The 24214-nt window shown below is 38.0% G+C and overlaps 1 protein-coding gene across 1 annotated transcript; it reads left to right on the plus strand.

Moving 5' to 3' along the window:
* Positions 1-4913: 4913 nt before the first annotated feature.
* On the plus strand, positions 4914-23637 carry rnf208 (ring finger protein 208). Its single transcript, XM_084401011.1, has 2 exons — positions 4914-5602; positions 21465-23637. Exon 2 carries the CDS (start codon positions 22487-22489, stop codon positions 23270-23272), a length of 786 nt encoding a protein of 261 aa, XP_084257137.1. The 5' UTR covers positions 4914-5602; positions 21465-22486; the 3' UTR covers positions 23273-23637.
* The last annotated feature ends 577 nt before the right edge of the window (positions 23638-24214 follow it).

A 24214-nucleotide genomic window follows, 5' to 3' on the forward strand; every position in this document is an offset into this window, starting at 1 on the left:
GAGGAAGTTTATCAGGTGTTTTTGGCTGTTGTGATGATGTTACAGAGAGGGAAATAAGTATTGAACACGTCATCATTTTTCTCAGTAAATATATTTCCAAAGGTGCTATTGACATGAAATTTTCACCAGATGTTGGTAACAACCCAAGTAAATTACAAAAATAAGTTCAGAAATTAAGTTATGTGTAATAATGTGAAATGACACAGGGAAAAAGTATTGAACACATGAAGAAAGGGAGGCGCAAAAAGGTATGGAAAGCCAAGACAACTGCTGAAAACTTACAGTAATTAAAAAGCAATCCAGCCCCCTGTCAGTGGAAATTAATAACAGCTTGTTCAGTCCCAAATGATGGCCTACAAAAAGGTCTCATTGCCAAGGTGTCATACAAGACACATCTCATGATGGGTAAAAGCGAAGAGCTGTCTCAAGACCTTCGCAACCTAATTGTTGCAAAACATAATGATGGCATTGGTTATAGGCGCCATTCTAAGCTTCTGAATGGTCCAGTGAGCACTTTTGGGGCCATAATACAGAAGTGGAAAGACAATAATTTCACCATAAATTTGCCTCGACCAGTGCTCCTCGCAAGATTTCTGATAGAGGAGTGAAAAGAATAATCAGAAGAGTTGTCCAACTCCTTGTGTGACACCTTGGCAATGAGACCTTTTTGTAGGCCATCATTTGGGACTGAACCAGCTGTTATTAATTTCCACTGACAGGGGGCTGGATTGCTTTTTAATTACTGTAAGTTTTCAGCAGTTGTCTTGGCTTTCCATGCCTTTTTGCGCCTCCCTTTCTTCACGTGTTCAATACTTATTTCCCCCACTGTATAATCATCCTGAACATGTCTGATTCTCTGATCTCATCCTGTATATAAGCTTTGAATTTATGGGTATTTAATATTTATCCATAATGTTTATAATTATAATCCAGCAATGTATCTGTAACCAGTTATTCTGAAGAATATTGAAATCATACAGTGCATTAAAACGTGTTGAACTCCTGCTTGATGCAGACACACACAGACATCAACAATCAATATATAAATCTCAAGAATGGTGACAATAAAAAGTTTCATGTCGCAATGCATGCTAGGTTCCAGGATAGTATAAAACTCCCAGCATGCACTGCTGCACGAATAAATCAATAAAAATAATGATTGCCACCATTGGTGAGAGACGTGCTGATTATTATTTTTTATTATATCTCTGTGTTTCCACAAGACAGTGTAGCTCTGTTTCTTTGGTTGTGCATGATGTGTAAAAAAATCATCATTGTAACTCATTACTGTAGTTTCACAGTGGTGGTAATGTAACACTTCTAATACAGGATTAAACTCTGAATGAGATTAGTGAAGGAACAGGCTATATGATGATTTTGTCATCATAATCAATATAACAAACTGCATTCACAAACCATGTGTGTATGCACATGTGTGGCTTGCAAAAATACAGATCAAGCAGCAAGTGAAAAACTAATGTTAAAGGCAAGGGTCAACATCCCAACTAAAGCAAACAGTGATCTTTATAATGGTAACTTCAAACCAAACATTTTTAATTAAACATCTCAACAACATCTTCTGTAGATGTATGACAGAAATCAAGTCATACTGGGTAATAATAAGTGAAATAATGTGTAATAGCTGGAAGTCAATTGTAGTGCTTGTGATTCTCTATTTTCTGTTCTTGTGTTCCTCTTTCCTTCAGTTATTCTATTGTTAACAGCAGGTGTTCATCACTAATGCTCAACAATCACTTATATTCACTTAATTATCTCACTGCAACACTGCGTCAATGTTGCTTTTTACTCTTTGTAGTGCAGATTTTCCTCTGGGGTTGAAAGGTTTAACAGTGTAAGATAAAAAGACACACCCACGAAATGTATTTTAACAGTAATAAACTGTAAGTTATAAAACAGGTATACACGGCAACACTGTTGCCAGTAATTTACTGTAAGATTTAGTTTTTTGGGTCACCATTGTTCTGAAGAGTAGAGCTTGTGCTTCAGTCCAGGAGAAGATCTATAAACATTGATTATACGCTGCGTGTTGCTTTATTTGCAACCGCATGTTGCAGTGACTGTGTAGTTGCTGGTCCAGTGGAAGTCTTTTAATGTACAATATTTTGTTAGTGGTTTCAAATGACATAAGTTCACAGTAATACTTTGCTCACATTATTTGTGCATACATTTTAGTTAATACATTTAAATCACAGTTGACAGCAAAAATAAAAGCAAATAGTAAAAATTAAAGAAAATAACCAGACAACTCAGCAGCATAATTTATTCATGCCGCAATGCATGCTGCGAGTCATCTTTTGTACTACTGGTATATCATGCATTGCAGCATGAAACTATTTGATTGTCACCATTGTTGAGATTCATACGCCGATTCTTGATGTCTGTGTGTGTCTGGCTGATGAAGAAATTCACAATGTTTCAAGCACAAACTGTTTTCAAAATCCTTCATATTTTCTGGTTGTCAAAACACTGATAGATCTCATTCTGTAGAATCGGTAATTGAAGTTTTTACACACAATTTAATTGAGTTCATTCAAAATAATCAATTTAGTTGGGTCAACACAATTTAGTTGGATTAGGTTAAATTAATTGTTTCTAGTACATTTAGCTTAACATTATTTAATTGTTTCTATGTTGGTCCAATTTAATATTTTTATTAATTGACTGAGGATTAATTTTATTACCTTCAAACACAACATATACAATAAACAAATAAGTAAAGTCTGGTATCAGATCTGACATTAATATCGATCACTGAGTGCCCACAGTAAGCACAAGCGCTACTCTTCTGCATAATGGTAACCACAAATTTCAAAAACATTACTGAAACTCCTCTAAATGTCCAACATAACTTAACATTAAACACATATACCAACATCTTTCCCATTACTGAAAAACACAGAAAGTAACAATTAATCTCGCAGTCCCTTGAAAAGCATGGGAACTACAGATCCACTGCCCAGTTCATTGTAAACAAAAATGATTCATGTAGTTTTAACACAAATTAATAAGGTAACTAAGTAAACTTCAGTTTTAAATATATTAGGTCGATTGAACACAATGAAATTAAGTTGTGACAAAATGTAAAAAAAATCATCTCACTTTAGCTCATTTTAATTAATTAAACTATAAAATAAAAAAACTTTTTTTTAGTAAAGTAAAAACATTTATTTGAGTTAGAGGGTCAAAAGCAGGATAGAAAATAGCCTTTTTCTTCTAAATTATAATTTTTTTAATATAAAAAAATCTTGCTTACATTATAAGTGGATCTCAAAGAAAATGCAGTTCATGACCCCTTTAAATCAAATCAGCATAATGGTAATAGAGTGCAACACAATGTACACATGCATCAACTGCGATGGCGTTAGAGGCCTTTTCAAGTAATCAGGTTAATAGCGATAAAATAAATTTTCCCTCAAGATGACAAGTAAAGGCTAGCATTTGTGGGAATGTTACCTGTGCCTTATATGGTAAATAAAGCACAACTCTTTCCTCTCACTTCCTGCATATTAAATCTCTTGTGAATGGTTAGGGGGGGGGGGGGGGGGGGGGGGGTGTGTGTGTGTGTGTGTGTGTGTGTGTGTACTTGTACAACTATCTTTGTGAGGACCAGATTGAGTTTTAGACCATTGGAGTGAGGACAAAGAGAGTAAAGTGAGGATATTTTGGCCGGTCCTCACTTTCTGAGACCTCTTTAAAGGCCTGTTTGAGGGTCAAGACTTGGTTTTAGGGAAAAGGTTATAATTAGGTTAAGGGTAGGTTTAGGGTAAGGGTTCGGGCTAGGCACTTAGTTGTGATGGGTAAGGTTAGGGTAAGCGGCTAGAGATTGCTTTGTGTCAAGAATGTGTATGTGTGTGTGTGTGTGTGTGTGTGTGTGTGTGAGCTGAATGGTCTGCAGAAACATTTGAGTGCATGACCAGTGATGTGCTGCAGGGGGAGCAAGGCTAGCTTAAGCTGCTATCTGCTACAAAAACAGCTGCCAGAAAGAGCTTGTATGAGGGGATGTTTTTATTCTTTGAAACCATGTACACAGGCCCTTAAACTACACATTTCTGTGTGCAACTCATTATATATGAATGAAACCTCGAAATGTGCAGCTTTATGAGGCAAATCATTCACATGTTTCACTTTGTGGATGCTAAAAAAATCGCATAGACTTACACTAAAGGACCCATGTTTTATCTAAAGACCATAGACTGAGGAATGAGACTAATTTGACCCAGCACGCCCTAGCGACCACCTAGCAACCACCCAGAGCACCCTAGCAACTGCTTACGACATTAATGTGGTGTGTTTTGCACCACATGTTGTGTAGACACAAAATCTCGTTGATGTTGTTTGTGTATGCACATACATACATGATTCCCCTCTTAGTGCTGTGGATTATCTGTAGGGCAGCACAAGGACATGTGTTAAGATAAAACTGATGAAAATCTCAGTCTGTTACATAACACAATCCCCCAGTCCCAACATCCTCCATGTTGTTCCAGCTCCACACAGATAAATAATGCACTACTACCCTCTTCAAACATCTTACATCTGCACGTTTGCGTACCACTTTTAATGAAATATTATGAGCTAACTATCAGCCTTTCAGCGTCATAATTTGTATTGTATGTTTTTGTACTGCATCTCTCAACCTGTCACCTGGTTGTTTACAACGTCAGAATGATCCAGAGCAAATTCAATGACAAAACACAAATGCTCTATGACCGCGTGTGTGTAGTTGCATCTGTACCCTGTTTGAGGCAGAGAGTCAGAGTAAAACAAAGAGATGGATGGAGACTGAGAGAAAGAGAGCTTGCAAAGGGAGGGGGGATGAGTTGGGGTCTCTGATTGGCTGTTGTTTTTTTTTTCTGGTGAAAACGTGATCCAGCCTGCAGAGGCACTGCAGCAGAGAAAGATAGAGAAAGAGAGAGAGAGTCTGTGAGGAGGAAGAGTCGAGATACTCACAGAAACAGAGGCAAAGCATGCACTTGTGAGTCAGAGAGTGTGTGTGCGGGTGTGTATGAGTGTTTGTAAGAGAGAGAGAGAGAGAGAGAGAGAGAGAGAGACAGGGAAGGACATATGGCTTCACTGAAAGATATTGCAGAGAAATAGCATATAAGTGAGAATTCCCAATAAGAAGAGGACGGACAGAGCGTGAGAACTTTAAAAAGGAGGAGAGCGGACGCAGAGAGCCACGAATCCTCTTACACAACTGACTGACTGGGTGAATGAATGAATGAGTGAGTGAAGGACCAGGACCATCACTGGACAAAAAGAGCCCATCGTGGACAAGAAGAACAGAACGGTGCTTTGTGACGCATCTGACATCTCATCCTCCATCTTTCCCGTCCCACTCCCTTCCATCCATCCTTCTTGGAGACAGGCACAGAAGTCTTTCCTCCGTCCTCTCGCATGCAACAGGAGCATCTGATGCGATTGGCTGTGCTCAGAGGGACGAGGTAGCCTGAGACAGCAGCTGAATCACAGGAACTTTGTGTCCCCATGTGAGAAAGACGTTAAGGTCCTGTGAATTGACCACACCACTCCAAATCCAGAGACTCGCCACTAAATACGCACTAGAGACAACTACATACAGGTAAGCATGCTTAAAAGGGCTGTATTATTCTAGTATGCTCAAATGAGTTTGAACCTTTGCATGAGCATATAATCATAAATGTTATTTAAATGTTGTACATTGTGAAACAAGAATGTGCAGTTATTCCTTGAGGTATTTCTACCTAGTACCTAAAAATTCAACAACATCAAAATATATTGGCCTAATATTGGTGCAACCTAATAGATCTAGGTTAAAACATTAACAAAACATTTGACTTTTATGGATACTATATATGTATACTATATTATACTATATACAAAAATTAAATAACATATTAAATATGTATATGATGGTATACATATTTAATAATACATTTTTTAGATGTTATATGTTTATGAAAGGATATGTAATAATATATTATAATAAATATATATTCTACAAAGTATATATACAGTACATATGTGTGTGTAAATGTTAAATATTGTATTGTAATTCATAAATAATCTAAAAATATTCATATATATTATTATTACATTCATATAAATAACTTAGTAATCGATATTAATCTAAAAATCACATCGACAAATAAAGAACAAAACTACTGAGCACCTTAAATATATTTTTGAGTGCAAAGATTATAAAGGTGTAGGTGTTCAATAGTCTTGTTCTTTATTTGTCAATGGGATTTTTTGTTGTTGTTGTAGCATGTGGGTTTGTGCATCTCTGTGCATCTCTGTGCACCACACTGTGTAACACTAGTGTGTTATATGTCTGCATTTCTGGGTCCCACATCCTCATGCAGGACTTGCACTTCAGTTTTTGTGTGGCCGTATTGACCGTGTTGTGGAATAGGGCAGGTTGCAATTCACGATTGCATGCACACATAAACACCGATTCCATCAATGACTCACATTATCCGAGTGGGCATCGGATCACATGGGACTACTACACACCGACACACATACTAACCAATATGTGTGGTTAAGACAGAGGAGGACCTGTGCTTGAGAGCGTAAGTGTGTGTGTGTGTGTGTTGCATGCACAGGCGCTGCAGTCCGTGTGCTGCGTATGCTGCTCTGGTTGCATAACCGCCGCTGCTGGCACACCCCTCCCACGACACTGCACTAAAAACTGCTAACACAGATGCACACACTCCCAGAATACTAATAAGCACCAAAAAACTCAACCAAACACTCAGAAGTCCCTGTCTGCTTCCTGGAGTGTAGATTCAGCCCCGTCACAATGAAGATTCAGCAATCGATACTGTCCGTCAATATCTCAAAAGAGGAAAGCAGGAATCTGTCTGTGCACCTGAGGTCATGCCAGAATCAGCTGAAAATAATGGCTTTGTATTGATAAATGTTTTTGGTGCTTATTGTTGGTGTCACTATTTAGCGATGGCGGCAAATTGTTTCCCCCGATTAATCAAATCAAATACTAGAAGATTCTTGTTTGATATTAGGATTGATTGCAATTTCTGATTGTGTTCAAGAATAAATTGGACAATAGAAATGTTACCAGTCTATCCTATTATAGCTTCATCCCATTAGGATTGCCTCCAAAATATCATTAGCTTTTGATGGTGGATGTTTTGACAAAGACTTTTTGGGCATACTGTATGTAGAAAAATCCATGTAATAGTGGTAAGAAAAGGTCAGTTTAATAGTTAGCCGATGTTTTGCAATGATTAAGATTCACTTAATAGCTTGTTTGTCACTCTGCTAATGCTAACCTTTCAAAGCTAATTGGTTGTATTGTACGCTGTTTTCTCACAATCGGCCAGTTTCTAACATTGTCTAACTATGTCCTGTAAAACAGACCCAGGTGATCTGTCAACAGAGGTTAAGGGAACAAACAGTCTCTACCGTGAATGAACTGTGGGTAAAATGGCTGACGCCTGCTCTGAATGACAGCCACTGAATTATTAAAACAGTTCCTCCTCCACGCTAAAACTAGCACGACCTACAGCAGCTCGGCACACACAAAACAGCCATTTCATTGAAGATGCAAACATCTTACAGTACCAGAAAAAACAACATCCGTCCATATTTTCATCTTCCAGAATCATCACATGGCTTCATCTGCTCCATCTTGATCTGATGTTTGCAACATGATTTACAAAGAAAACTGTGCTTGTTCTTGTAGATTTATAATACAGCCAAAAGACTCCATTAAATGCTATTGTGATCTCATTAGTATATTAATAGGTAAACTGTGGTTCTAACACATTTTTATATGTAGAGTACAGCATTTAAAACACAAACCTATAACAATTTTAGAAGAGCATGAATGTTGCACACCCTTTAGTTTGCAGAAGACATAGATTGATTTTAATTTACCAAGTAATGTTTTAATAAATACATTATCTACCACTATTTTTCTAATAGCAAAGGAAAAAATAAACAAGTTATTTTTTAACATGTAATTTCCTCAAGTTCAGACAGGATTCATAAAGGGGTTGCAAACCCTTCACAAATATGGAATATAATCACATATTCATTAAATCCAATCATCATATTGCTGCAATCTTATTTCTAAGATAACAGGTAAGGATAGACCTCACTGATGTAACTTCAGAGGAAATCTCAGAAAGCTTTTGTAAACCGTTCTCGCATTCTCAATCATGGTTGTGTTTCGAACTCATTTTAAGTATTTAAATCTCAAGCCAAGACTTGTGCAATACATTTAATGACCAGGACCAGACAAACATTTTTTTTTTTTTTTTTTAAGTAAGCTAGAGAGAGTTTAAATTCAGTTTCTTTCAACTCCCAAATTAGCATATTGGTGGTTCCTGTGATCCCATTGGTTGATTTTGGAACCAATGGTAGGTTTGCTATTTATTGGTGTATAACATTGTGCAAGCATATGAAAACAAAAACTGCAACCTTGCACATTTCTACAAAATCTACCACCTTGTTTTCATTAATTGTAAATAATTAAATAAACAAAATTTTCCTTGACCAGTTGCTAAAGCTGTAAGATCAGAAAGGGTTCATAAAGGGAGTGCAAACCCTAAACAAATACGAGATATAATCACATACTCATAGAATCCAATCATCATATTCTGTAATCTCATTTCTAAGAAAACAGGTAAGGATAGACCTCACTGATGTAACTTCAGAGGAAATCTCGGAAAGCTTTTGTAAACCGTTCTCGCATTCTCAATCATGGTTGTGTTTCGAACTCATTTAAAGTATTTAAATCTCAAGCCAAGACTTGTGCAATAAATTTAATGACCAGGACCAGACAAACATTTTTTTTTTTTTTTTTTTTTAAGTAAGCTAGAGAGAGGTTAAATTCAGTTTCTTTCAACTCCCAAATTAGCATATTGGTGGTTCCTGTGATCCCGTTGGTGGATTTTGGAACCAATGGTAGGTTTGCTATTTATTGGTGTATAACATTGTGCAAGCATATGAAAAAAAAACTGCAACCTTGCACATTTCTACAAAATCTACCACCTTGTGTTAATAATTAAATAAGCAGTACTTTCTTTGACCAGTTGTTAAAACTGTAAGTTCAGACAGGATTCATAAAGGGAGTACAAACCCTAAACAAATACGAGATATAATCACATACTCATAGAATCCAATCATCACATTCTGTAATCTCATTTCTAAGAATACAGGTAAGGATAGACCTCACTGATGTAGCTTCAGTAGAGATCTCGGAAAGCTTTTGTAAACCGTTCTCGCATTCTCAATCATGGTTGTGTTTCGAACTCATTTAAAGTATTTAAATCTCAAGCCAAGACTTTTGCAATACATTTAATGACCAGGACCAGACAAACATTTGTGAAGTTTCTTTTTAAGTAAGCTAGAGAGAGTTTAAAATTCAGTTTCTTTTAACTCCCAAATTAGCATACTGGTTCCTGCGATCCCATTGGTGGATTTTAAAACCAATGGTATTTTTGCTAATTATTTGTGTAAAACATTGCACAACTATATAAATAATATAACATTGCACATTTCTATAAACTCTATCACTTTGTTTTCAACAATTATAAATGAGCAAATACATTTTTTTTTTTTTTTTTTACAATTGTACCAATCTCAATATGAGACAGGATTCATAAAGGTGAATTCATATCCCCTAAACAAATATGGAATGTAATCACTCACTTAAAGGAGCTGTATGTAAGAAATGCATTTCAATTAATCATAAAATGGCCATGATATGTCACTAGACATTAAGAAATCATGTTCATTTCAAATACTTATATCACTGACAACAGTAGTCCGGCCAGGATATTGTCATTTAAAAAGTGAAGTTGCAGCCCTCAACTGATATTGATGTTGTCATGTTGTGTTTTGGCCTGAAGCGCCACCCTCCACCTATCTACCAATCACGAAGTCAGTAGTGTTTCAGCATTCGGGCCACAATCTTACATACGGCTCCTTTAATGAATCCAGTCATCATATTCCATAATCTTATTTCTAAGAAAATAGATAAGGATAGACCTCATTGATGTAACTTTAGAAGCGATCTCGGAAAGCTTTTGTAAACCGTTCTCGCATTCTCAATCATGGTTGTGTTTTAAAATATATTAAAATCTGAAGCCAATTATTTAGCGATAAATGTAATGATTTGGACCAGACAAACATTTCTGAAGTCTTTTTAAAGTACACTCAAAAAATGGCTCTTTGGTCGAACATGATTCAATCATGGACAGTGGTTCCACGTGATTGAATTAAGTTATTTGGACACGATTGAATCAAGTTATGATTGTAAAGTATACGCTTGAGAGAGTTTAAATTCAGTTTCCTTATAGCTACTCAATTTAGCATACTGGTGGTTCCTGCTATCCCATTGGTGGATTTTGAAACCAATGGTATTTTCACTATTTATTTGTGTATAAAATTGTGTAACTATAAAATTGCACATTGCACATTTCCATAAAATACCATTGTATAAGAACACCTAAAATGTGTGTTCATTTAATTAAAAGGGGACAGCTGACATGAAGGCTTGTGGGTGTGAAGTGGCACACAGACAAAAGCTAAGCGCTGACACAATCTGTCTTTACCACAAAGAAAGCAGAAAAGCTGCGATGTAATGGAAGTAGTGACAGATCACTTTTTTTCTTTATTCAGATTTTTGGAAAAAAAATGCACTAGTTTGACTAGTATTAAATTACTATTCAGCAAATGTTCATATAAAAGTTTCTAGCAGAAATGATCAGTAACAAACCTTAAGAGTCCATGAAGCAGCAAAGTTCAATTCCATTACATGATGTGAAAATATTTATAATAACATTCACAACTAAGCTAAGCTTCTGCTTTGTCCTGCTTCTTTTCAAACATATTGTAATTATTGTTATAATACTTTATAGATATAGATTTTTTTTCTTTCGGTATGTTGCAACATACTTATTGTATTTTTATATTTGATTTTATTTGTATATTTTTTGTTGTTCGAAATAAAACAAAAATAAATAAATAAAGAATAAATAAAATAACAATGCACACCTAAAATCAGTAAATTACTGAAAAGCAGAAGGTATATATCATAACATTGACAGTTTTTTTATTTGCATTTCATATTTGTTCAAGTTAATAATACATACAAAGAGTGTAAGTGACTTAACTTTTATTGATAATATGTATAATTCAATTCTCTTGGCGCTTGTATATCTTAATACCTTCATGCCTTACAGTGACATTTAGCAGATTAGAGCTGGATGATAATAGGTTTTACATTTTACGATGATATAAACAATCAAGCAGTTAAGATTCGTTATATAGTATCACTTTACACTTAATATAGTGGGCCTATATTTCATGTTACGTTAAATTCATGTAAACATTTAAAAATATATTGAAATTTTTTAAATATTAAATGTCATTTAATAATTATAAGGCCTTTAAAAAGATATTTCTCTGATTACCAGTCAACTCTGATTTCATTTACTGATAAACGCACATAACTGTGTTTGCATTTAAGATGCTGTCAATTGCTGATATTGTGTTTCAAAATCATGCACCTTATGTCCAAACATGAATGAGATTTCCTTGTGACTGTATGTGTGAGATTTGCTTTGGCCGTAAGGGCAGGGCTCAGGACAGGCTTTGAGACAGAGGTGAACAGCTGATAGCATCGCTGGCACAGGACATGATGCCCTCTTGCTGACTGTCTCACTGGACAGGTGGAATTTATCCACAGAGAGAGAGAGAGAGAGAGAGAGAGAGAGAGAGAGAGAGAGAGAGAGAGAGAGAGAGAGAGAGAGAGAGAGAGAGAGAGAGAGGGGTGGTAGGGAGAGATGTGCTTGTGGAATGTGCTGGGTGGTACCTGTGTGTATTTTTGTTGTGTGCTGTATGTGTGTGTGTGTGTATTCGTGGGAGTGAGAGTGATATGAGGACTGGAATGTTTTCGATATTTTGATGACTGTGCGTCCATCTTTCTGCTTGCTCTCAGTGTTGTAAATCACATCCTGTTCATGATGGAAGCTAGTGGAGATTTTCAGAAACTTCTTTAAGGAGACAAAATGAAGGCAGAACTTGATTTTATCCATCAGGATTTGATTGGATCATAAAAAGCAGACGTTATTTACCAGAATGCTTAAACCATCTGATAAAAAGCTGCCGAAATATGGACTCTTTGGATTTCATGTTCACTTTAGATGTGAAGTGTTTCATTTACACCCCGAGAGTCGACACAGAATTGTAAAATGAATGACTTTTTCAAACAGTTTTCCTAAACAGTCCCCCTTATCTGCCATTGGTCACCCAAACAGATAGTCCCGCCCCTAAACTCACGCTATTGGTTGAGCTGTTGCTGTGTCAGGCTGATTCTCAAACAAACAAACAGAGCAATGTTTTGATAGTGTTTGAACTTTGCAGAAAAAAAAATGCTACAAATGCTCTACTTATAGTTGTCTCTGCATATTAAACTAGGATAGAAGATAGAAGAAAATTATAACCTTAAAAAAAACACTAAGGCAAATTACATGTGTATTTGTATGGTTTTGTCAGAACGTACTGGAATGTGATGTCTTGACAATGTGATGAGGTAGTGGAGGAACTCAAGAATGTTGTTGACTGTTACTCAATGCATTCAGTTACTGAGCCTGTCAATGAGTCTCTTTTTTTGAACACATATTTATACTTTAGAGGACAAAGTAAGTATATGGAGTATCATTAATTAACACTACAGAGAAATACGTAGGCTACTCCACATTATTAATAAGTGAAGAGGCAATGAGATTTCACTCATCTTCAGTGCAACACTGAATATAGATCAAGTGACCAACAAAATGTCACATGGTAAATGTAAATACCTGTGTATGAGAATATAGTAATCATTTAGTACTATGATATAAAAAATTGCATAACAGTCTGATACCATCACTCTCCTCAAGAGTAAATGGTAGAGAACATTGGCTTACAATGCTTTTGTGAAACGCAGCCCAGCTCATCTCAGTTATTCACCGTCTTTTCATCATGTTTTGTGCTGACAGGGTTGAACACACACATGATTTCATTAAGCGCAGCAGTGCCGTGGTTAGACGCAAACAGTTGGCCTGCTTTAATGTTATCTGCTGTCTTTCTCTCTCTCATGAGCCTCTTACATAACGGAGGAGCTTGTCTTATCAAATATGAAATCCTGTGTGGCTGTGCGCAATGGTAGCGGAGAGGCTGAACTGCATTTGCTCCTCACAAACAAAAACATGAATAGCAGTTAATCGGTTCACAGAGCTAAAATGTTTCGGACACTATATTAACTGATAATCCCTTATGTAACAAAATTGAAACTACTGTTTTATATTTTTCATAACACTGCAAGCAAAATATGCATTTACCATGGCTATATATTGATACATAAATATTTAGAACACAAATAGCATTACATAATATTCATAAAGTTTTATCCTTTGATGTGTACAGTTATTGCACATACACTCACCTAAAGGATTATTAGGAACACCATACTAATACTGTGTTTGACCCCCTTTCGCCTTCAGAACTGCCTTAATTCTACGTGGCATTGATTCAACAAGGTGCTGAAAGCATTCTTTAGAAATGTTGGCCCATATTGATAGGATAGCATCTTGCAGTTGATGGAGATTTGTGGGATGCACATCCAGGGCACGAAGCTCCCGTTCCACCACATCCCAAAGATGCTCTATTGGGTTGAGATCTGGTGACTGTGGGGGCCATTTTAGTACAGTGAACTTATTGTCATGTTCAAGAAACCAATTTGAAATGATTCGAGCTTTGTGACATGGTGCATTATCCTGCTGGAAGTAGCCATCAGAGGATGGGTACATGGTGGTCATAAAGGGATGGACATGGTCAGAAACAATGCTCAGGTAGGCCGTGGCATTTAAACGATGCACAACAATTGGCACTAAGGGGCCTAAAGTGTGCCAAGAAAACATCCCCCACACCATTACACCACCACCACCAGCCTGCACAGTGGTAACAAGGCATGATGGATCCATGTTCTCATTCTGTTTACGCCAAATTCTGACTCTACCATCTGAATGTCTCAACAGAAACCGAGACTCATCAGACCAGGCAACATTTTTCCAGTCTTCAACTGTCCAATTTTGGTGAGCTCGTGCAAATTGTAGCCTCTTTTTCCTATTTGTAGTGGAGATGAGTGGTACCCGGTGGGGTCTTCTGCTGTTGTAGCCCATCCGCCTCAAGGTTGTGCGTGTTGTGGCTTCACAAATGCTTTCCTGCATACCTCGGTTGTAACGAGTGGTTATTTCAGTCAAAGTTGCTCTTCTATCAGCTTGAATCAGTCGGCCCATTCTCCTCTGACCTCTAGCATCAACAAGGCATTTTCGCCCACAGGACTGCCGCATACTGGATGTTTTTCCCTTTTCACACCATTCTTTGTAAACCCTAGAAATGGTTGTGCGTGAAAATCCCAGTAACTGAGCAGATTGTGAAATACTCAGACCGGCCCGTCTGGCACCAACAACCATGCCACGCTCAAAATTGCTTAAATCACCTTTCTTTCCCATTCTGACATTCAGTTTGGAGTTCAGGAGATTGTCTTGACCAGGACCACACCCCTAAATGCATTGAAGCAACTGCCATGTTATTGGTTGATTAGATAATTGCATTAATGAGAAATTGAACAGGTGTTCCTAATAATCCTTTAGGTGAGTGTACATGTTCTGTTATAAATGTGCTGTATTGTACACACATATATACACACATTCACGGAATGAGTTACAATCAGTGGTTACAACAGATTTCTAGTTCTCAGTATGCTTTGCTTCTGACTGTTAAAGGAGAGTAAATGTTATAAATAAGAGTTATTTCATGTGTTTTGCTCAATATTAATATAGGGGGAGGTCTGTTAGTGTTTAATGTTCTATTATTTTGGAATTTAAAAGGTTTTAATGTCTGGTATGTCTGAGATTTTAATTTAATATATTGATCATTCATATAGCCTATGTTTTCTTTGCGTAAGGGTTGTAGGATGTATATGTACAGTTGAGAGCACTAGACTCAAGTCATAGTTACAGTGCAATAAAATCTTTGTAACAAAAAAATAGTACCAGGTAGTACCATGTCTTTTTTTTTTTTTTTTTTTGGTAATGCTTACACTATGGTACTTTTGGGGTTCCATGTAAATACAATTATGGTCAATATGTTAATCATTCAGTAATATGATATAGCAAAATACCATGGCATTATAAACTGATACCATATCTATATTGCACAGTTCGGAGACACCTAAAGGGACATGGTGGTGAAAAAAAGAAAAGTCAATGCTTTTGCGTTTTCTCGCAAAACGTTTTGCGTTTCCCCCAAAAAACTCTGTTTTCCTCTTCGTTTGCAAAACCTTTGCGTTCCTCCGAGAAACTTTGCTTTCGCTCGCAAAACCTTTTGAGTTCTTTGTGAGCGAACGTAAAGTTTCTCAGCAAATAATTTATTTGTGAGCGAATGTAAAGTTTCTCGACAAATCATTTTTCCTTCATCACATATTTATTTATTTTAAAATGTCCCTTTTGGGGCTCCGTAGCACAGTACTTTGTTAGAATGAAAACAAACCCCTGAATAAATGTGTTTTATACAAAGCCCCTAAACGGACATGATGAAATGTCTCGCAAAACTTTTGCGTTCCGTGAGAAACTTTGCGTTCGCTTTCAAAACATTTGCACTTCCCTGAGACACTTTGCATTCGCAACAAAATTTGCGCGCGAACACAAAGTTTCTTGGGGGAACGCTAGACATTTGCAAGAATGCAAAAGCATTGACTTATTATTATTTTCTCCCGTCATATATGTTTTTTCCACCACCATGTCCCTTTAGGGGCTCTGTAGTTTTACAGTAAAACAAGCAGCTATTTTTACAGCTGTTTCCTGGCATTTTAGACATTTAAAATGTAATTTTGTAATTTTTACATGAATTAATTGTATATATCTTGTTTTAAAATTCAGACCAGGAGACCACAAGGGTCTGTTAAAAATGTAAGGAAATAATTTTTTTTTTTTTTCCAATAATTAATTTCAATGCAATAATTAATTTTTTATTGAGTTCTGTTGAATGCCCTAGTTTGTAACCAAGGGAAAAGAAAGGGAAAAAAAACTAATCTGCATATAACTTGAAAAAAATCTCCTGTCACGATTATTATTTTTCTCACACAATAGAAATGCATCTTTATTCATGACAATATACTGTATATACCTACCATAATACTTTAGGAGGCGATTGACATTTGGGGGTCCATTTTATTAAAACATTTTATTTATTTATTTCACAGCTCTCAATACATACCATTCAACCGATTTCTGACTACGCTCTTTTACTAAAATAATTCTAACTCAAATCCAAATTTCACATATGGTAGGATAATGTACAGTTCGCTTTGTGTTGGGGTCCTGATCACCCTGTTGGGGTGTATTTTGCGATAATGTCTGTTATTTATATATGTTTGAGGATCTCTAAATAGAAATGAAGGCTTGACAATCATTTCACCCATCACATCTCACGGTTTCCAACGCCCATGCACCAGCTGACTATGCTGATGTCAGAAAGCTTATTCACACCTTTGTGTGTGAGCATGTGTGAACCAGTGAGAGAGCGTGGTTATTTTTGGCTCTGCCTCACAGCTCTGTGGTACCGTGGCAACTCGAATGAATGTGACTGACAGTTACTGGCTGCCTCTGTGACCTCCAGAAAATGGAGGACGGTTTGGAGCCACATCCTGTGTTCACATCCTAATTAAGTCATTGTAAACAACTAAACCATTGAGAGAGATGGGAAATAGAATAAACACAGGTTATGATGATGAGTTATTAGGTCTGACTGGTCACAACAACGTCAAGAAGCAGGTGCAAAACAAGCGTGTTTTTGTCTGCTCGCCTGCGCATGTTTGAGTGTGTTTGTGTGTGTGTGGGTGTGAGTGTGAGTGGAGTGGTCTTCAGACGTGAATCTTCAGAAACGGATGGATGGGGGAGGAAAGAAGAATGCAGATAGTGGAAAGACGACATAAATAGACAACCTAGCTTACGGCACATTCACGTCATTTCATGTTTTATTCCTGTGCTAAATATACTGCTAAAATACTGTTTTAGGTGTGTATAAATACATTCCCAGATATATCTGCAATGCAGGCATTGTCATTTGACCCAGAAAGACCTATTCTTTGACCTGTGATGAACTAACAACCATGAAAATAATATACTTGTGTATTGTTAATCAAGTACAGTTCAACCACTTAAGTTGTGTACTAAATGATGCTACACTATGCACTTACTATGTACTCTACCATCTAGTGTATAAATGTAATAAGTTCCGAAAAGTCCATTCAGGATAAACTTGCTTAGTACAGTAGTACAGTCTGCAATATACTGTTTAATATGAGGATGCGCAATGATAAAGCCTTTATGTAAACATTTCGTGGGCGATGTTCATCCAATCAGTGACACTGACACCGCAAATATGCAAATAAGGACATTAACCCAGGGTTTAGGAATGTACAGTGTGAAACGACATCTTCTGAAAACCCAGGATCCTGTTTACCCGGGGTTTACAATGACCCAGGTTTAACTATTTCAAGTGTGAAAAGCCCTTATTTATACTACAAAACGGCATAGAATCTAACGGTTTCTCAGCTTCTGTGGCATTAGAATATTTGCTCATCCTACTCATTAGCCATTCCGCTTTTTGCATACTGTGTAAAACACATATTTGCACACAGGGCTCTTAACAAAATGGATCCATAAGTGACATATTGTTGATGATAGCAAAATACTGTAATTTAGGCTCCATTAATTCCCCTTATATTGTCTTACAAAATATTGCGGAAGAGATAAAGCTCATTATGGGCATGTTCACACAGCAACATAATATGGCTGTCAGTTCTGTATTTGAATGATTAATATGGCTATGTTGACACACAGTTTGGTTATTTACGGGAGTGACAACTGCATTCAGCTGCTGTATAACCATGTCTGCGCATTTCTCAAATGTTTCACTCACCACTTAGATATAAAAGCTGCTGTCTGTTAAGCACAGATGAGTTTGCACTGTATGAACTGTGATAAGTATTTTCAGTGTTTGATATTTACCTTAGTCACTGTCACTCTAGTTCTGGCATGACAGATCGGTATGGTAATAGAGATTGGCATGGAAATGGATATGGCGATGTTAATGTATTTGGTCTTGGTGAAATAGATCTGCTACACTGCTGCTGCAGAGCAAGTACAGAGACTTGCTACCTCCAATACGTACACAGACATTGCTGTGAGCATGTAAGACATGCTGCTGCTGCACATGTAACATACATTAATTAACCCCCGGAGCAGATCTATACAGGTGGAGCTGGGGAAGGTGGGGGGTTTCTAAAAGCGTGCTGCAGACTGCTAACAGCAACACTACTGGTATTTGTTTGAATATTGAGCTGATGGAAACACCAATCAGCTGTGCTATGTAGATAATGATGTGATCGCTATCAAATGAGTTAGACCTATCAGCCTGCACCATCTAGAGTTTCATGCCAGAAACTCCCTAAAAAGTAACTACTTGTGTTACTTAGTTACTTTTTTAATGGAAAGTAATGTGCTACATTACTTTTGCATTACTTTTTCCACACACACACACACACACACACACACACACACACACACACACACACACACACACACACACACACACACACACACACACACACACACAAATTCAAAAATAATACTATTTTTGGCAAATGTAGTGGTCCTTTCACACCAAAAGTGAAATGAATAAGCTTCAGGCTGAAGGAAATGCAAATTCACGCCTGTAGAGTAGAGGGCGCAGCTCAAACAAACCTTTCAGCTGTGCTACCATTCTTGATAGCAGAAGAATAGGACACAGGTGAAGACAGTTCAACACTTACTTCAGCAATTATAATAAAAAAAGAAACACAAATGTGATGTTTAACTAGAGTATTTTTTTCTTATTAGTATGGCTAAATTGGACCATCAATGGATTATTACAGGTTTGTGAATAATCTAAGTTTGCATTTCACTGTTTTTATTTATTTTATGGAATACTGAATCTGTTTTTGTGCTAGTTTGATGAGTAAATGCCTGCTCAGATCGCGTTCACACAGCACACAACTCCTCTGCATTACTCCCGATTTCTCTCAACATGTGGACAGGTGAGGTGTCAGTCAATGAATGGCAAAACAAAGTCACTTGTGTTACTTATTTGAAAAAGTAACTCAGATATTTTGTAGTGAATTTAAAAGTACTGCTTTACTTGAACTATAGTTTTCAAGTTGCTTGAAAAAAGTAATCTGATTACGTAACTCGCGTTACTTGTAATGCGTTACCCCCAACACTGACCGTTGATATTAACGGCTAGCGAGAAAATAAAATACAGGCTCTGTCGCTCTTTCATACAGACAGTATTCGAGCCATGCACTGCTGTAAGCAGCTGTGTGAGCGGGACATTTTGAGACTTGTGGTTGTTAGATCTGACAGTGTGAACAAAGGCACATTGCATGAAAATAACATAAATGGTAGGCTAAATGTTCATCCATAAAATTAAATTATTTACTGACCCTCATGTCATTCCAAAACTTTAGAATACAGAATAGTGAGAGATGTTCATTAATAATTACTTACATTTTGTGTTGTTCCTTACACAGTGCTATCATATAGCCTCATATAGCTTCATACTATTGTTGGTGTATTTTTTGTCACTTAACATCTGGTCTTCAAATTCTCCTTTTGTTTTACAGAAAAAATAGCAATACAGATGAGTCAATAATGTCAGTCAATAACAATAAATAATAAATGATCTTTAATTTTGGGTGAAATATCACTTTAAGTATTTATGTCACTCCCATGTTGGTTGTTTTTATATGATGTCACAGCAGGCTTTCATTAATTTCTGAGTTTCCAGTGTGTAATTACGAGTACAAAGACTGTTTTTTACTAATCGGAAGCTGGTAATTATGGTAATTCCAACATGACATGACCGTACCATTCCCCTCTTCACCCTTTGGTAGCGAGCATAGCACTGTTATGCGACAAACTGCTCCTGTGATAATCATTAAAGTGCTGTCACACACATGCAGTGTAAGCAGCTTTGTTAATTTAATGGAAGCGCTCTATTTTATCACATAAGATGGCTAGCACAGTGTGGATGTGGAGTAAAAGGACGCATGTTCTCTCTCTACCTTTTCTGCTGCATGTAGGTCAGCTTCCTCTCTGCTTTTTTCTCCCTCCCTCTCTTTTTTCTCTCTCTAATACATTCTCTATCATCACATCTTGCACAGCGTGCAGAGAACTCTTACAGATGTGTCAGTGTTCTCACCGCTGTTAATAAAGCACACACACATTCACAAACCACACCCAACCACAAAAAAATTTCTCAGGCGATAATTCTTAATATTGTTACACATTTTCTCATGTTCATCTATACATCAACTAATGACACACTACAACTAAAACAGATTGTTTTGGTCCTGGATGCTAACTGGAAAATACATATGGAAGCATATGAAACTGAAAACACACTGTATATCAGTATCATTAATATTATTATAAAAGAAAACATATGCTATGCTACTGAATACTGTGAATATATCACAACTAAAGAGGTTACAGGGGCTCTGCTGTGTTTTATGCTTAACAACTCCCTTTAGCTATGACCATATTCACAAACTATTCCCAAATATGTCACAATACATTTGTGAATACAGTAAGTCACCCTGGATAAAATGTCTACTAAATGTAAATATAGCACAGTGTTTCATACCTTATGCTTTAAGTCAATGTGAAATTAAAACATACATTATTTTTTTTACTTAAATGCAAATTACTGTCGATAAACAATTTACTGGTAGCCCAAATGTTTCTCTTCATAATCTTTTTTCTGGTATGTCACACTCACTTTTCACCATACATTCAATTTATGCTAAATAAAATCAAGTCCCGTCCTACATTATTTCTTGTTGACCATCCTGTTTCATTTGGAAATATGTCACATTATGAAAGTAAAATGGGCTGCGAACAGCATTTCTCATTTACTTTAAATAAGCACTGGCAGCCATTTTAGAGCTGAAGTGTTGTGTTGTAATGCATGTGTAGGTTTATAGCAGTTGGACAGATTGTTTTGTGGTCAGGTCCTCAGTCTCTTCCTCCACGGTGCCCATGCCCCACAGGGCCCCAGATGGCAGCTGGTAGAAAGAGCAAGGGAGTTTTTTAGACTGGAAAAGATACTGCGGGGTTCCAGATATCTGCTGTGAATGGACATGTTGCGCAGATCACAGTCTTTTGCACAGAATCAGCTCTTACATTTTCTTCATCCAAATTTGCCCATTGCTATTTTTTTAGCTACAGATGACAGGACACTTTTTAGACACTGTTCCCAAGAGCGCATGCAAATGGCCTGGAAACGGCTGAGCTGTGTCCTTGCATTAGCATCACCTGAACTGTTTTATTTTTTTCCTCCAGGAAAAGAAACACTACTACCTATGAGTCTGCATATCTGTGCCACCCTGGGGAAAGTGCTGGAAGCAAGTATGGTCTGGCAAGACTCCTGAGACACTCTCAGACCTGTCACGTCACCAAAGAGTGGACGCACAATCTGTCAAGCTCAACACAGACCCCTTAAGGAATTCTGGTCTTTTAAGGATTGGGAGAACGCCTTCCAGATCTTTCCGATGCCACATGAGCACCTCCCTGAAAAGACTTTGCTTATCAAAACAAAGGTCAGGGAGGTGTAAGTGCAGTCAATCAAGAGAAGAAGCAAGAAAAGGGCATGGTCATACCAGACCTGAAACAGGAAGAAGGTTGTGACATTGAGGTGGATGCAGTTTCTGTTACTCTGGTTGCATCAGTTCCTTTCTGAAACTCATAAAGCAACCTATGAGAAAAGTTTTCGGACGTTTGGCTAACAACAGTATTAAACTAAACAGTATTTCTTAGTAAGATCCTAAGATTCTCTTTAAGGTACTCTGTGTTTAGGTCCTTATTACATTTATGTCCAAATAAATGTGCTGTAACAGTAAAAACACTGAAACAATTGCCAACATATCTTCTGATCTTGAGTGTGATGGACTTCAGCCATTTATTTGTAAGAAATAATATAACTGAATATCACATTACATCGAACTCTCAATTGTGCAATATCAGTGAACAGGGTGTAATTCATTGCCTCAAAACTTTGTAAACCACTGGAGCCACAAGCTGCAACTTCTTGTGACATCTGAAGCAAGACACAGTCGTCTGTTGTCCTTCAGGGCTTTTTATACTGTGCACTGGCTGGAAGTCTTAGTCCATCTGTGCCGCATAAAGATTCAGGGTGACGCAGCCTGTAACCAAGGAGGGACTTTGAGACAACAATGTACAAACCCATCCGTCCTCACGTCCCCTGCAATGGCTGAGTGTCCTCCCCCAGTGCACTGAAGACGTTCTCTGCAGGACCGTACGCTACACCCAGTTCCTCTAGCCAAGAACACCACGCCCAGGAGTGAATGTCCTGCCTCCGGCGCCAACCTGTGACCATCCCTATGGACACCGTCAAGATCATCCAGTCGGAGAAGTTCCCTCGGGAGTGTCCGATCCCTGTGACCCAGCCTCGCTACGCACCACCTCCCCGTGTGGCCTGGGATGGAGGAGGTGAGGGCGAGGTTATTGTTAACCAGGCATGTGGCGACCTGTCCATGGAGGTCAATGGGAACACTGTGGTCCCACCCAGACCCCTAGTGTCTCCTCCTGCCCCCGTCCTCCGCCGAGAAGCCAGTTATCTTGCCCAGCGCAAGACCAGCACATCTGACATCTGCTACCATCAGTTCCACTACAAGATGGACAACGTAATCGTCAACCAGTACGTGCTACGCTCTTCCTCCACCTCTTCCTCCTCCTCCTCCACCTCCTCAGGCCCAGTAATGCCATGCGAACCACTGGACTGCCCCACGTGTGGACACACCTATAACTTTGCCGGCAAGCGGCCACGCATCCTGTCCTGTTTGCACTCGGTGTGTGAGGAGTGCCTGCAGATCTTGTATGAGTCCTGTCCCAAGTACAAGTTCATCTCCTGCCCCACTTGCCGCCGCGAAACCGTGCTCTTCACCGACTACGGGCTAGCCGCGCTGGCCATCAACACCAGCATCCTCAGCCGGCTGCCACCCGACCCGGCGGGGGCCGTGCAGTGGGGCACCGACGGTGACCGCAGCTGCTATCAGACGGTCCGCCAGTACTGTCAGTCGGCTTGCACTTGCCACATTGCCAACCCTCTTTCCTCCTGTGGCATCATGTAGACCGGGGAGGGCTGATGGCACGGGGAGGCACAACTCATCCCAAAAGCTATCCACCTGTGCCCACCATCTGAAAACCTTGAGTCACACACATCCACCTTCTCCGAAGGGTCACAGATGTATCTGTATATTTAATAGCACAGGATGCTATGTGGACTTGAAGTGAAAAAGACACTTGTGTGCAAAGACAGAGATATGAAATATCAGAGTAAATGTATTTTATGTATGAAATGATTTCCCTATAGCCCTCAATCTCTTGTTTGGATGTGTTCGTCATTGACATCTCTTTACATGGGAATGCCAAGGGAAGTCTATCTCCCCCCATACTGGGTATAATAAAGACTAATAAAGAATTTAAAGTCAAACTTTTTTGTTTGGTCTAAACTTTTAGTAGCTTATTTAGGTGCTGTATGCAATTCAGCCATTTTGCTAACATTTTCTAAACCTGGGCTGCATTCAAAATCACATACTCTCTGAATAGATACTACTTTTGAATGAAGTGACCGTTAAAAAAGTATGTTCTTTATACAGTAGTTCTTTATTACTTTTGAATGCGTGCACTTTTCACTTTGGCTTTTGAATTAGCGATCACGAGTAGTCTGTGTATAGGGAGTGACAGTACATACCAGATATTTTACAAGATAAGATATTTGTCAATGACGCTCAGGATCTGTTGCACACCAAATTCTCCAACATAATCCTGAGTCATCTCTTCTTACTATCATATTGTGAAAAGTTATATCTGATGTACTGTACTGTAACCGACTACCCCAGCAAGCCTCCTTTAGGAGCTCCGTAGAATGCACTACTCATTTACCGTGCCTTTCCGAATTTGGATTTAGGCTTCGGGCACATTCCTAGTTAACTGTCCATTGGATGCGCACTTTAGAATCTTGGTTGTAGCAGGTCATCCTGGAACTTTTTGCCAACTTTTAAATTTGTACA

This window comes from Rutilus rutilus, assembly GCF_951802725.1.
Source record: "Rutilus rutilus genome assembly, chromosome: 25".
NCBI lineage: Eukaryota > Metazoa > Chordata > Actinopteri > Cypriniformes > Leuciscidae > Rutilus > Rutilus rutilus.